We start from the raw sequence: 14,380 nt of genomic DNA, 5'->3' as shown, positions 1-14,380 counted from the left end.
CTTGAAGGCTTTGGGGAGTGTGGAGCCACACTTTAATAACCATTGCTCCCAGGTCCACTCTGACCCGGAGTGGTAGTACCTGTTAGGGTCCCAACTATGGGTTAAATAGAAACCGACGTGAAAACAACACATATATTCTATTATAAACTTTTTCTTCAAAATCTTTGGATTCGGCATTAAATAACCCGAAGAGGGTTGATATGCCGTAATTCAAAAACAACTAACCCACCAACCAACCTACTAAACCACGGCGCAGCCTGCTCTGAATTATTAAAAAATTAAAATAAGTATAATCTAAATTTAAAAAATAAATAAATGCATAGAATTTTTATAATTTTTACAATCAAACAATTAAAGAAATTGTGTAACTAATTACAATTAATACGACATAGTAAAATATTAAAATATATTTTCTTTAATATGATATTACAAATATTAAGTAACAATTTTTATGTACATTTTCTTTGAATATAGACATTATGTTGGAATAAAATCTGATAGGTCCACTATATATGTGACAATTAATTTCCAAAACAGTGTAGCTATCTCTAATATTATACAAAATAAACGTTGTCCTTGTCTCTTTAAGTTCATTACCTATGGACTCCAAAATGGCTGGGCCGGTTTTAATGAAATTTCACACGAAGACTGTGGTTGGTAGTGATTTTGTATCGGTTTTCTTTTGGAATGGTTTCGATAAGTATCTATGATCGATAATCGAAATTATCCGATGAAAGAAAGAACATGCGTTTTTGCCCAAACTTAACAACTTACACAGCCTTACACCACAAGTGTTTTACTACACAAGCCGAAAGGTTCAACGTATAAAATCGACGGTAGGTTATTTCATGCGACAGTGACGCGTTCGGAATGAATGCTTGTGTTTGGCACACAATTATACAATAACGACATTTTGATTTTAAACATTCATTCAAGCCATTATATATAAACACATAATATCCACAGTGGGTTGGGTAATGTGCCATATATTGTGGATTAAGTCATTGCGAGGTGTTATGTGGAACTTGCTCAACGTGCATCGCGATGGGCCAACAGCTAGAGGCAATCTATCGATTTGATTAAAAAATAGATGATTACAATATAGAAGGATGAAAAATTCGTTCATCATCTTTCGATCGGGGACGACGTCGGATACCTCTGCTAATTGTACATCTTCATCAAATTTTGAACAAACTCACAGGCAGAAAACAATACGATATATATATATATATATATATATATATATATATATATATATATATAGGGGCTCCTTTAGTCATTGACAGACGATGGATACCTACGTAGGGGTGCCTGCACGTGAAATTTTTGTGCCAGGAGGTGTACAATCTCCAACCATACCTCTCCTACGTCGACATTCTTAAATACCAGTAGCAAGTGAAGTGTGCAGTAGGACTGGAAATGAATGCCGAGATAAATGGAGAGCACATACAGCGCCTAGAATTCCCAACTAGTCACCACTCTGGTACTAACAAGGTTCAACGTTGCTTACCTTCGGTGATCTGACGAGAACCGGTGTGTCAACTCGATTATGCCGTATATATATATATATATATATATATATATATATATATATATATATATATATATATATATAACTACTTCATTTACTTTAAATCGTCGATCGCCATATATATTTATAAATTACTATATATATATATATATATATATATATATATATATATATATATATATATATATATATATATATTGCAGTTCAGCTTCACATACGAGTCCACGTTTTATTACAACAGAAGATCATCAGGCCATTACTCCGGCAAATATAAACACAAAAGCTAAAAAAAGTGTTTATTTGTCCACATAGGAAAATATGTTAATTTATATGCCATGTGAATTAAATGTTCCTCAATAGGAATTGTTTAGAACTTTTCTTTAAGAAACATCTTATAGAAAAGTTCTAAACAATTCCTATTCCTAAAACAGATGAAATAGACGAATGTAAGCAAATTTCCAATTGTGCATGTATCGTAACCAATAATATTGTAGTTGCACAATTAGTTTTGCGCAATCAGTTCCACGTTTTCTGTAACAGCGCGCGTGAAAATATCAGCAGCAGTGAAGTAAAAATGGCTTGCGAAATATTAGCAGCATTCGTTAAAGCGCGCATGCAAATTAGCAGGTGTACGCGAACTTATGTCAACGGATAAACAGAGAAAATCATCGATGTGATGACAGAAAGAAGCAAATCTTAGCCGGGGAAGATGGGCGTAGGATACTGTAGTTTCGGCGAGAGACTTTTAAGCTGGTGTCGAGACGGCAGTGTTTTGTTAATCTAATGGCAGAGGAAATGAACAGCAAAACAAAAAATAAAAAAAAGCAGTCATTTTTTTAAAAGTACCTGTAATAAATGTAGTAAAAACAGAAATAAATAGCCGAGTTGGATGTTCTAACAAACTAAGTTGAAAAAAATAATAATTAATCAAATAAAACAAATCGAAACTAAGTAAAATAATCAAGGCAAACCAATTAAGTCATCTTACAAAAAACTGATCATAAACCAGAATAAAACACATAAAATGATAAAAAAAAACACAAACAAGAAAGTGAAATACAAGGAAATTAACTAAATATAATAAAAGCCTGCACACTCACAATTGAATCTAAGAAAACAAAACAAAATCTGCACATTGCAAACGTAAAAATAGACATAATTACGGGTAAGAAGCGTATTAAATCATAATAAATTATATTTAAGACAATCAAATAAATCTACATGAATAAGCAAATTCCAACAAAACCTAATGTTACATGATAAGGGATGTCCCCTATTCATGTAAGTATGAAAATAGAGAGATTTAGTTAAAATGAAAATGAAAAAGAATAGAAAAAATTCGAACCTCGTAATTTAGGTTTAGAAATAGATTACGATAGAGAATTAGCAAAGGGAATGTAAAACAAACCATTGTTAAGCTTAGAGATAAAATAGTTTTAAGAAAAGAATGTGCATTGTCAATTTTGTTATGAAAATTCAATTGAAGAATGCAACTATAAGATAATTTAATAAACATGTTTTCAACATATTGGAAATATAGGTTACTGCGAATATAGGTTAAAATTCCTTTTGTAAACAAAAACAAAGGAGAAAGTTTTGGACACGCATTTCCAGAACACGTGAAAGAAGACACATGTTTTAACATGTGTATGACGTCAAGGAAAATGGGAAGTTCTCGATATAGTTAGAAACTTTAGAGTTAAGCAGGAGAAACTGAGGGAGAGTCTGAGAGAGAGCCTGAGGGGAGAGACGAGAGTCTGGAGTCCAGATATGGACATACGAACGTCTAGAAGCGAGACGGTTACCTTTGAAACTTAGAATTTGAAACTTGAATTCTTGACTATGAAAACACGACCGGTCGGGAAAAGAAATAAACCCATCATGTGTTTTTATAAACGTCGTCTTTGTGTTGTAATTCTACCAAAAGTTAAAGTAAAAATGTTCATTATATGTCTTGTATATCATGTGTTTAAAAAGTCTTTACATACACAATGTCTCAACACTCAAAGAGCTTCTACGCTTCTAAGTATGAACATTTTATATATATGAATCTCTTCATAACACGAACATCTCTCTCAACAACATCATCTCTCGCTAAGACACACTTTTAATAAGACTACGCTTTTAAAAAGTCCGAATTACAAAACGAATAATAATAATAATAATAATAATAATAATGATAATGATAATAATAATAATAATAATAATAATAATAATAATAATAATAATAATAATAATAAAGACGTCTAAGCTGGTGTCGAGACGGCAGTGTTTTGCTAATCTCATGGCAGAGGAAATGAACAGCAAAACAAAAAATAACAAAAAGCAGTCATTTTTTTAAAAGTACCGGTAATAAATGTAGTAAAAACAGGAAAGCGAAATACAAGGAAATTAACTAAATATAGTAAAAGCAGGCACACTCACAATTGAATCTAAAAAAGCAAAACAAAATCTGCGCATTGCAAACCGAAAAATAGACATATTACAAGCGTAAAAATGGTATTAAATCATAATAAATTATATTTAAGACAATCAAATAAATCTACATGAATAAACAAATTCCAACAAAACCTTACAAAAAAGAAAAATTAAATAATCACAACAAACTAAAGGAAAATTTAACAAATCACACAAAACGTATTGAAAGTAAAATGCACAAATTAAAGCGAACATCATCCGACTAAAAATCTCTGAAAACTAAACCAAATCAAAATAAACCTTCTGGGAGCAAAACGACATGAACTAGAACCACCAGTCCTAGTATGTAGAGAGTCATATTTGAAAAAAAAAAACACTCTTCGAAAAGTTCAATGAGACGAGCGAATACAATAAAAAAGCAACATATTTACTTTACCATGCAAATATGCTAAAATAATGTATGCCTTTTACTTAACGCCATCTTTGTGTAAGTATAAATTTGTGCATACATACATAACATTCGTATAGAAACGCTGTTTTTTTACTACCAGAGAGAGTTTCTTACGCGATATTTTGAATTTACTTATTTAACAACATTTTACTTAAGCAGTGTGGTGAGTGAAAGTGTCAATAGGAAAAGGCAAAGCTTTTTAACACAGAATCATCTGAATAAGTGTATTTAAATATTATTTATATTTCTGAATCTTTAAGAGGACAATTGAGAAGTCATATTATTTTAATTATAATTTAAAAAAAAAAACTGTTTCGAGCTTGAATAACGACTTCCCGGTTGATGTAACCTCTGATCTTCCTCAGATGTATCTTTCCGTGGCAGTGTGAATAAAATAATTGAATTCAACGTCAAGCAAGATTCTCAGCGCGGGCGACAATCAAAAACAACATTGCAATTACATATAATTTTTTATCCAGTCATGGCTGACTGACACAGAACTTGCTATTAACGTGGACTAAATAATGGTCTGTGTGCGAAATTATGTCCCAATTTTCGAATCTGACGAAAAGAATTAAAATGTTCGAACGGATACAGCTGATGAACGCCGGGGGTTAAATCAACAATAACCTTGTTAAATTACACTCAGCAACGTTTAAATAATCCATAACGTGTTTAATGTAAAAGCTTATCATTATTCATACCCATAGGCACTAGGTTTCATGCGTACACAATATTTTATATAAAAAATGAAATAAATTCAAACCCAGTTTAAAAGTCAGACTTCAGTAAACTCCGCTAAGCAATCATAAACTTACATAGGAACAAAGTGAATTTAAGCTCTATATAATGCTGAATCAAAACATAATCATTGATATTAAGCATGTGTTGCCCGAGTTTTTTCAGGTGTGTGTTGAGCAAAAACAAGTGATAGTAGGAAGGCAGGCTCGAACCCGTACCGCGAACGGGAAAAAAAACACTCACGTCTTTGCTGTTACGACCACCGCCAAACAGGAAGTGGTGTAGTTTAAAATTAAGGCAAGACAATCGAAAAAAGGGATGACTTTCAAAAATATCGACGAAAAAAGCGAGCCTCCCCCTGTAAAAAAGTGCCCAGTTGAGGGTAAACAAATTAATGTTTTAGTCAGTTTTCGGTATTTGTCGTCTGAAGGTTGTAGCTTCAAAACGATACCGATCTTGTGAACACCCGTCGCGTCCGTCGCAAGTTTTAGACAAGCATGCAAACATACATACATTTATATATTGGTAGCTCACATTTTCGACGGAAACCGATTAAAAAGCTTGCCCTATCTTTGAATACCTTTATGTAAAATTTGATCTGTTTAGATCGCAGAGGTAATTTTTTTTAAATTTTGACTCCTATTATGACCCCTTAACATTTAATGTTTTGTGCTCAAGTTATTAAGTTAGATCCATGTCCTAAGAACCTATATCTAACACTTTAAACGTGTATACCCAAAATTGGTGGAGGAGTTTGGTAGAATTTTGAAAAGTCAAATCGTTGAATTTTGACGCATTTACAGCCAAATTTCTGGCCGAAAATGTATTACAAACATTTTCCCACATCTCAGTACACTGTATATAAAATTTCGAGTCTGTACATTGAAAATTGAGAGAGTTATTGCGTAGGGAAATGTACACAGACACACAGACAGACACTTTCACTTATATATATATATATGTATATATATATATATATATATATATTATTTCATGCTTAGTGGCACTCGGGTTTCATGCTTACGTGATCATTAATATATGAAGTGATAACTATAGTTCGTCGGGTGATGCAAACCTAGTCACCACGCCAATCTAGATTCCGAAGGCTTACATCTTATCTCAAACCCACCGGAAATAAACACAGGCATTGAATGAATTCTAGTGTCTATAATGCCATTTCATAATATATATATATATATATATATATATATATATATAATATATATATAATATATATATAATATATATATGTATATATATTTATATATATATATATATATATATATATATGTGTGTATGGGGGTGCACTCGTATGCATATATATATATACATATATATATATATACTTTTGACTAAAAGAAAATAGAATATACATTTACTTTATATAAATGTATATATATATATATTTATATATATTACGCTTGACATTTTATAAATATATACAAATATTATCAAAGTTGTGAATGCATATTAACACACACACACACACACACACACACATATATATTTTCTTATTATATATACCAATCCTTGTTTAAGAAACTCAATGTAATTACAAAACAATATAGAGAATAAATGACAAAAAGCTTATATTCCATGTCAAGAATTGTAAAAGTCAACTGAATTAAAGGAATAGTTGGTCAACATCATGATTTTTATATATAGTTTTTTTTGTCATTTTTTCTCTATCTCTATATCTCTCTCTCTCTTTCTGACTCGGTATATATATATATATATATATATATATATATATATATATATATATATAGTCATCCACATATTAGTTTATACATAATAATAAATATGTTACTTTCCAAATCACATACAATTATACAGTCTGAACCACTGAATGGATACAAGGTTGAACCCATTTTTGCAAAGATTGTTTATGTTTCAGAAGTAATACTCACAGCACTACGAATACCTAGTTGTTGTATAGTAAGGGCATCATGAAGAATCATGTTGTTGTTGTTGTGTTGCAAGGATCCTCGTAGCTAGTTTGAGCGAAAACGGTGTACTCCTCCAACGTTGTCGAGGAGTGAAAAAATTATTGTAGCCACCAAGAATCGGTTGACTGCCTTCCTCGACTCCTGCAAAGTCTGAAACAGTAAAAAAAAATCACGTATGTTTTGTGATGTTTATAAAACGTGGATGTTGCCTTCTCTATTTCTCGTTGTTTGCTTTAATACTTTTGAATAATTATGCAATTGGTTAAGTGCGCGTATCAAACAGAAAATATAAATTTTACTTAATAAAGGTGAAAAGGCGTAAGGGGATGGGGTTGAGAAAATGTGAAGAATATGCAGATGGAAAACAAAACAAAGAGAGCGCGTGTCAATGAAAAGTAAGCAAAATTAAATTCATTTTTTTTCTTTTCCAAAAATATTAATCTAATTTGTTAGATACCCGCCTATATATCAAGTGTATACACATTGCATGTTCATAAGGATGAGTACGTCTAATGTATATATATATAACAAGTGTAAAAGTGTGTGTATAATTTATATGCATATATATTTCTAATCGTAACTGTCTTTTTCAAGTGAATAAAATGGGTTTATGCATTTAGTTATTATGATTTTAATGTTATTTTACATCGAGTCCCGTTTATTCACTACATGGTAATAACCTGGAACACATACAATACCTTTATTATTTTTATTCTTTAAAAAATATATACATTCGACTATGTTACATATTTACATATCAGAGCAATTCTGTTCTTTTTAAACCTTGTGATATATAAATGTTATAAATATTAATTCATACGTTTATACTTGCGGATACTAGTTTGCCATGTTTTCGCAATTATTAATGCAGGAAGTAATAATAACCCAGCTACAAAGTTATCCTTGACTTGCTAAGGTGTTCATCATAGGTTATGCAGAATTACCACGACAATAAAGTAGTATTATGTACTACAAACGTTGCCAATTCTTGGAGGAATTATCATACGGTATCACAGCAAATAAAACAATCTGAAGAAAAAACAGATGAAAATACCGAAACAGGCACATAAAATTGTATTAAATTTACCATTCTTTAAAACTATTGTTACTGTTACTGGTGTCATAGAAATATGATTAATTATAGAGTCTTAAGTTATAATCTACATAACTACAAGTATTTGCAATATTTTTAAAATCGTTTATATTAATTAATTAATTTTATAATTTAGTCTTATTAACTATGACGGGTCTAAAATGAACAAAAGGTTCACTATGTGTTTTACAGTTCGGTAAATTGGGTTAAAGTTTAAAAGATTCATGTTAAGGCGCCAAGGTAAAGTCGTGGTCATAAAATAACTATAATGTTTTTTTTTTAAATATTAAAGTCATCTAAAGGATAAGAAAATCGATAAGAAAAAAAAAATTATTGATAAGATAAAGAATAGTAACAAGAAACAAATTCGCTGAATTAAATTCAAAATCGACATCACTAAATTAAATGATTAAAATAAGATAATCAAACAAGCGTAATTTTGCTCGTATTTCTTCTCTTATCAAATATGTAAACAATTTTCTTTGGATTTCCATGATGAACGTGAATTCTAATGATGAATAATATGTCGATTTTAAATGCTACGTTTACAGGTAATGCAATTCCAACATAGATTTAAGCTATTTACAAAGTGGATTTAAAGGTTTTTGCAATATTTATCATAAAAAACATTGTTAATATACTTACTAATTAAGATATTATTTTATCTCACCATTTCTATTTATCTCTTCTCTTTTGCTTTCTGTTCTGCTCCTTCGCAAACCTAGATAATTATCAATGCACTATAATTATATAGTTAATAGTATAAATATTATATGATAATATAATTATAAAACACTGTAGGAGAAACGCCAAGTAACATGATTAGTTGTTATTGTGATTGTTGTGGATAGTGGTAAGTAGAATATTAGAGAATATGTATCGAGACGAATAAGGTCTTTTACAGAAAAAATGTATGGTAGAAATGTATCGGGAATGTGAACGTAGGAATGTTTTAAAACACGGAAATATAAGGTAAATAAACAAAGATGGATCAGTCGATTTGTTTCGTTGGTTATGCGAGTAAATGAGATAGTTAAGAAATTTAAAGTGGAAACAGTACGGGAAAAGTATTGAACAAGTTACACGGAAGATATCGTCTCCGGGTTTGAAACTGAGGAGGAACGCGATCTTAGCATGGTATATATCTTACAAGCCTTGCAGCTCGTGCGGTTACAAATAAAGACCTGGGAAATAAAGTCATATAGAATGTACGTAACGGCCGGAAAATAACATTATCTAAAATATGACTTCGATTTGGTGTTTTCTTTTTCTGGTGAAAACTGTAATTAGTGAAGTACAGGACGACTGGAAACAAATGCCGAGACAAGCGGAGAGCAAATACATCACCCAGAATTCCCAAATAATCATTCATTTGGTTCTAACCAGGCTCAACGCAGCTTAACTTCGGTTATCTTACGAGAATCTGTGTGTCAACGTGATTATGCCGCATATCTATATATCTATATATCTATATATCTATATATAGATATATATATATATATATATATATATATATATATATATATATACTAGCAATGGGTGCCCGGCGTTGTCCGGGTGTTTGTATGTGTATGCTGAGCCAAAAAAAAATATAACTTTGGCCCCTATTATTAATATTTTTTGTTTTAGGCTCAAATCAAGTTATTAAGTTAGATCCGTGTCCAAGGAACCTATATTTAAAATTTAAAGCGTTTGGACTCAAAATTGTCGGAGGCGTTTTGTAGGGTTCTCAAAAGTCCAATCATTGAACTTTGACCCCTTAACAGCGAAATTTCTGACTGAAACCCGATCACATCGATTTTTCCAAATCTCAGTACCCTGTATATCAAATTTCGAGTCTGTAGACTAAAAAATAGAAGAGTTATTGCGTAGGGAAATGTACACATGCACACACACACAGAGACACACAGACACATACAGAGACACGTTCACATTTATATATATATATATATATATATATATATATATATATATATATATATATATAGTAATTTATAAAATATTCTGCGTTTCATCCACTATAGGATTCGGCAGGCTTATGCGCATAAGCCTGACGAATCCTATAGTGGATGAAACGCAGAATATTCAGTGCAGCTTAATCGCCATATATATTTTATAAATTACTAACTAGCTCTACCTACGCATTGAACACTTTTGAAGTAAATACTTAAAGTCTACGCATAAATCTATACTCTCGTATATAAGGTTTATGTGAGTAAATGAAGTACTTATATATATATATATATATATGTATATATATATATAGAGAGAGAGAGAGATAGAGCGAGAGAGAGAGATTGAAATCGTTTTTACGCGCGTTTCAGACGTTCTGTGATGCGTCCTCGTCAGAAATTATTTTCAAATGTGTTGGAGATGTAAAAATGGCGATTTTCGTAGTTAATTTGAAGTTTTTTCAATGGGTGGAGGCTTGTAATGTGTATTATTCATTGGCATGCTCAATTTTTATTGTTATTTTATTGGGCTTGTGAGAGAGGCCGTTGACCTGGCTGTAGTCGCTATCTCTTTCTCCTAATGTTTTTTTCTTTTCCTTTAGGGTGGGGTAGGGTGTGTATGTGTGTGTCTGTGTGTGTGTACGTGTATGTGCGTGTGTGTGTTTGCTTTTATTGGTTTGGGAATGTGTGCATTGTTTTATAGTATTTGGGGGTTATTTGCTTCCTTAGGAAGGCGGTTGTGATCCGAGGTCGTTACTAATGTGTATGTGTGGGGAGGGGGGACTAGTTCTTCTGAAATAAGTGTAGGGGTGCTTTCATTCTATTTTGATATTTATTTTTTGGATTTTTGGATTTTAGTATTGTGATTTTTCATTTTAGTCTTTTCGGGTATTCCCTATATTGTGTTTGTTTAGAAATAGGGGATTTTTTAATGTTTCTATTCATTTGTCTCCCCATGTGGGTATGGCAAGACCCAGGATCGGTTCCTAGTGTGGGGAAGATTTTGTTCCCCAGAAGGGGGGCATTGGAGGGAGTATAGGTATGGGAGGGGGATGATAGAAGGGATGATAGTTGTTTCAGTCATGAGGGGGTTCTCCTCCACTGACTGAGGAGGGAGCGAGGTGTTGGAACAGATATTATACTATGGTTCTAGGTGTTACCTAGTGTTGTTGGTTTCGAGGTTAAGTAGCGTGTGTGTTGTTCAGTGTGTTATATTAGAGATAGGGGTGATATGTCTGTGTGTGGTTGTATGCGCGCACGTGTGTGTGTTTTAATGTGTCGATTCTGATTTATGTGTGGGTGTGTATATGTGTATGTGTATGGGTGTGCATGCGAGTGTACCTTGCATTTCATGTTTTTGTGAGATGGTATTAGGTTCTGTTCAGTTCAGGAGTGAATCTGGTGATGAAGTTTTTTCCTGTGTAAGTAAACAAATTTAATTGACTGTTTGGATGATTGGCATTATTTTGAAGCTGTTTCCACTGCATGTGTGTACGTGTTTTGAAACATGGAGGTGTCTGTTATCTGCAATTTTGATGTTGCTCTTATGTAAGGCCACTCTATTGCTGAAATTTTTGTGGCGCCTTTGTAGGATTTGTTGCATGTTGTGCATCTTAGTGCATATACTACATTTCTGGATGTGCAATTTAGATCCTTTTTTATTTTGAATGTTCGTGCTGGGTTTTTGAATGTGTATGTGTTACCTTCTAATGTTATGTCACATAATCCACATCGCGGTTTGTTGCATTTTGTAACTCCTTTTGTAGTGTGTGGGATGAGTTTTGAGGAAGTTAGGATGTGTTTTAAGTTTTTGGGTTGGCGTTTGCTTTTTATTATTTTTATTGTTTTAAGTATGTTGTTTAGTTTGTCGTTCTGATTGAGGAGGATAAGGGTTTTTGTTATCTGTGTGAATAGTTCTGGGTTGTCTGTGCTGTGTATAGAGACGTATGCTAGAATTTGTTATTTGTTGTGTTCTTTTGGGGTTCTTAGTTGGTCTATTGGAATTTTTCAGCATGTTCAATACCTTTCTGTATTAGTGGTAGTGGGTATCCTCTTTTCCGCAGTGTTATTTGTAGTTCATTCAGTCTAGTTGAACGGAGGCGTTTGTCTGTTACTATAGTGCAGCCTCTACGTGCTAGGGAGTAGAGTATTGAGTTTAGACAGTTTTTAGGATTGTGGCTTTTGAAGTTGAGGTATTGTTGGGTGTCTGTGGGTTTGTGGTAGATGTCTGTGATTATGTTGTTGTTTTTTATTGTAACTAGGATGTCTAGGAAAGGTAGTTCTGTGGGGCTTTGTTCTAGTGTGAAGTTTATTTTTGGATGTAGATTTTGTAGCAAAGGGTGGAGTTCTTTGATATCCCTCCATGAACTTGATCAGAGGATAAAGCAGTCGTCTAGGTATCTTTTCCAAGATTTTATGAAGATTGTTTTTATATTGTGCCCGTACTTTTGCTCTATCCTTTCATAAAGGGTCTCTTCTAGGAAGGCGAGTGTAAGGGTGGCATATGTCGGTGCCTAGTATTTGGATGTTGTTGTCTTTATTGAATTGGAAGGAGTTGTTATTGAGGATGCTATCAATCACGAATTGTTTATTGAATCTTGGGTGTAAAGTCTGTGTATTTTTGTCAATCCAATATGCGATAGCTTCTTTTCCTAGATTGTGTGGGATATTGCTATATAGGCTGCTAACATCGAATGTGGCTAGTATAGAGCACTACAGAAATTCCCATCCGTTTGTCATTTTATCACGGAACATATACATTGTTTCTCACATCCTATATTACGCTATGTTGTTTTCTTATATATATATATATATATATATATATATATATATATATATATATATATATACACATATATATTCACACACACATATATATATATATATATATATATATATATATATATATATATATGTAGAAGCAAGAAAAGAAAATTCCGTATATTTTTCCTAAACGTTCGCATCAATTAGTAGTAGCTAGCTGCAATATAAACTGTGTAAAGTTCCATTAACAGGAAAAGCAGTAGATAATCAGTTTAATACGTTTGCCGTTGTTTCCTTGCAGTAGGAGAACTCTATAATGTAAATAAATAAATGATACAAATATCTAAAATTATTAAAACGATACTGTAGTATCAGAAAGGCCAACTAAAAGAGGGAATCAGGGGAGAAACTCGGAGTTCAGCAGGTAGAAGTTGCTGCGATATGAACAAGATGAGCTGCAGGTCTGACCGCGGGGAGTTACTGTTGATCTTATAAAGGGGGACAGCCGACAAGATACTGAATGAAATGCAGATGTATTCCCAAACAAATAGCTCACATGTCCATGATTGAGTATATTAAGAAGTTCTTTTCAATAATTTCTAAATAGGAAAAGTAAGCGATTTAGGGCCTCATATCAAATTTTCTTCAGCCGATCTATTTCATGTTTTTATAATTACCGATGACTTATCTCATCTAAACTGTCTGAAAATAAACAATATATATATATATATATATATATATATATATATATATATATATATATATATATATATACGTTTTATTTTTTATTACCGTCGATTTAGATATGTGCGGTCGGGCATTGTCGTGGATTGGATCTGAGTCTATTCTGTTGACTTTTACATTAAAAGTCTGAGGATGCTACAGACGGCCAAAAAAAGCGGCCAAGTAGCTGAAACAATAATGTAACTTAACAGAAAGATACGGTAATAAAAAAAAAATAAATAAAATGCATATTTGCTCTACAACAGTATTGAGCACTTTCTTCAGTTTTTATTAATTACCATTTACACTATATATATATATATATATATATATATATATATATAAATATATACATTTTTATTTATTTAGAGATTTAAAACAGTAATCTACATACACGCGTGTTCGAGGTCGTTACCTCTCGTCAGCGTAGTTCAACTGTTTCTAGGGATCGAACCTCAGACCATGTTTACCACATTCCGATGCGTTAACCGTTAGGCCACAGACCCTAGATTAATTATACTGTTTATTTTTATCGTTTATACATTAAGATTTGTTATTGTTGTTTTTTCAAGCGATACACACACACATATATATATATATATATATATATATATATAAATATATATATATATATATATATATATATATATATATATATATATATTAGCCTCTTACTTGGAAATGTTTTTTTTATAATAGAGCACTATGATAGAATTTTCTTATTTTCTTATGCCCAGTCAAAATTTTACAGAAACAGAA

At 32.0% G+C, this 14,380-nt stretch overlaps 1 protein-coding gene across 3 annotated transcripts in view; it reads right to left on the bottom strand.

The window, feature by feature from the left end:
- The window catches only part of LOC145254834 (LIM/homeobox protein Lhx9-like), a 473,828-nt gene that overhangs the window by 287,935 nt on the left and 171,513 nt on the right, over positions 1-14,380 (bottom strand). For 2 of the 3 annotated variants that reach the window (XM_080113669.1, XM_080113672.1), the window contains exon 2: positions 7,052-7,240. The exons of the other annotated variant lie outside the window; for it this stretch is intronic. In XM_080113669.1, coding sequence (XP_079969795.1) covers positions 7,052-7,102 — 51 coding nt within the window. In that variant the 5' untranslated portion in view covers positions 7,103-7,240. The remainder of the gene's footprint in view (positions 1-7,051; positions 7,241-14,380) is intronic. 3 annotated transcript variants of the gene reach the window in all.

The sequence above is a fragment of the Euprymna scolopes genome, chromosome 30 (genome assembly GCF_053919585.1).
Source record: "Euprymna scolopes isolate OS-2025 chromosome 30, ASM5391958v1, whole genome shotgun sequence".
Taxonomy (NCBI): domain Eukaryota; kingdom Metazoa; phylum Mollusca; class Cephalopoda; order Sepiida; family Sepiolidae; genus Euprymna; species Euprymna scolopes.
This window is presented reverse-complemented; position numbering and strand designations above follow the sequence as displayed.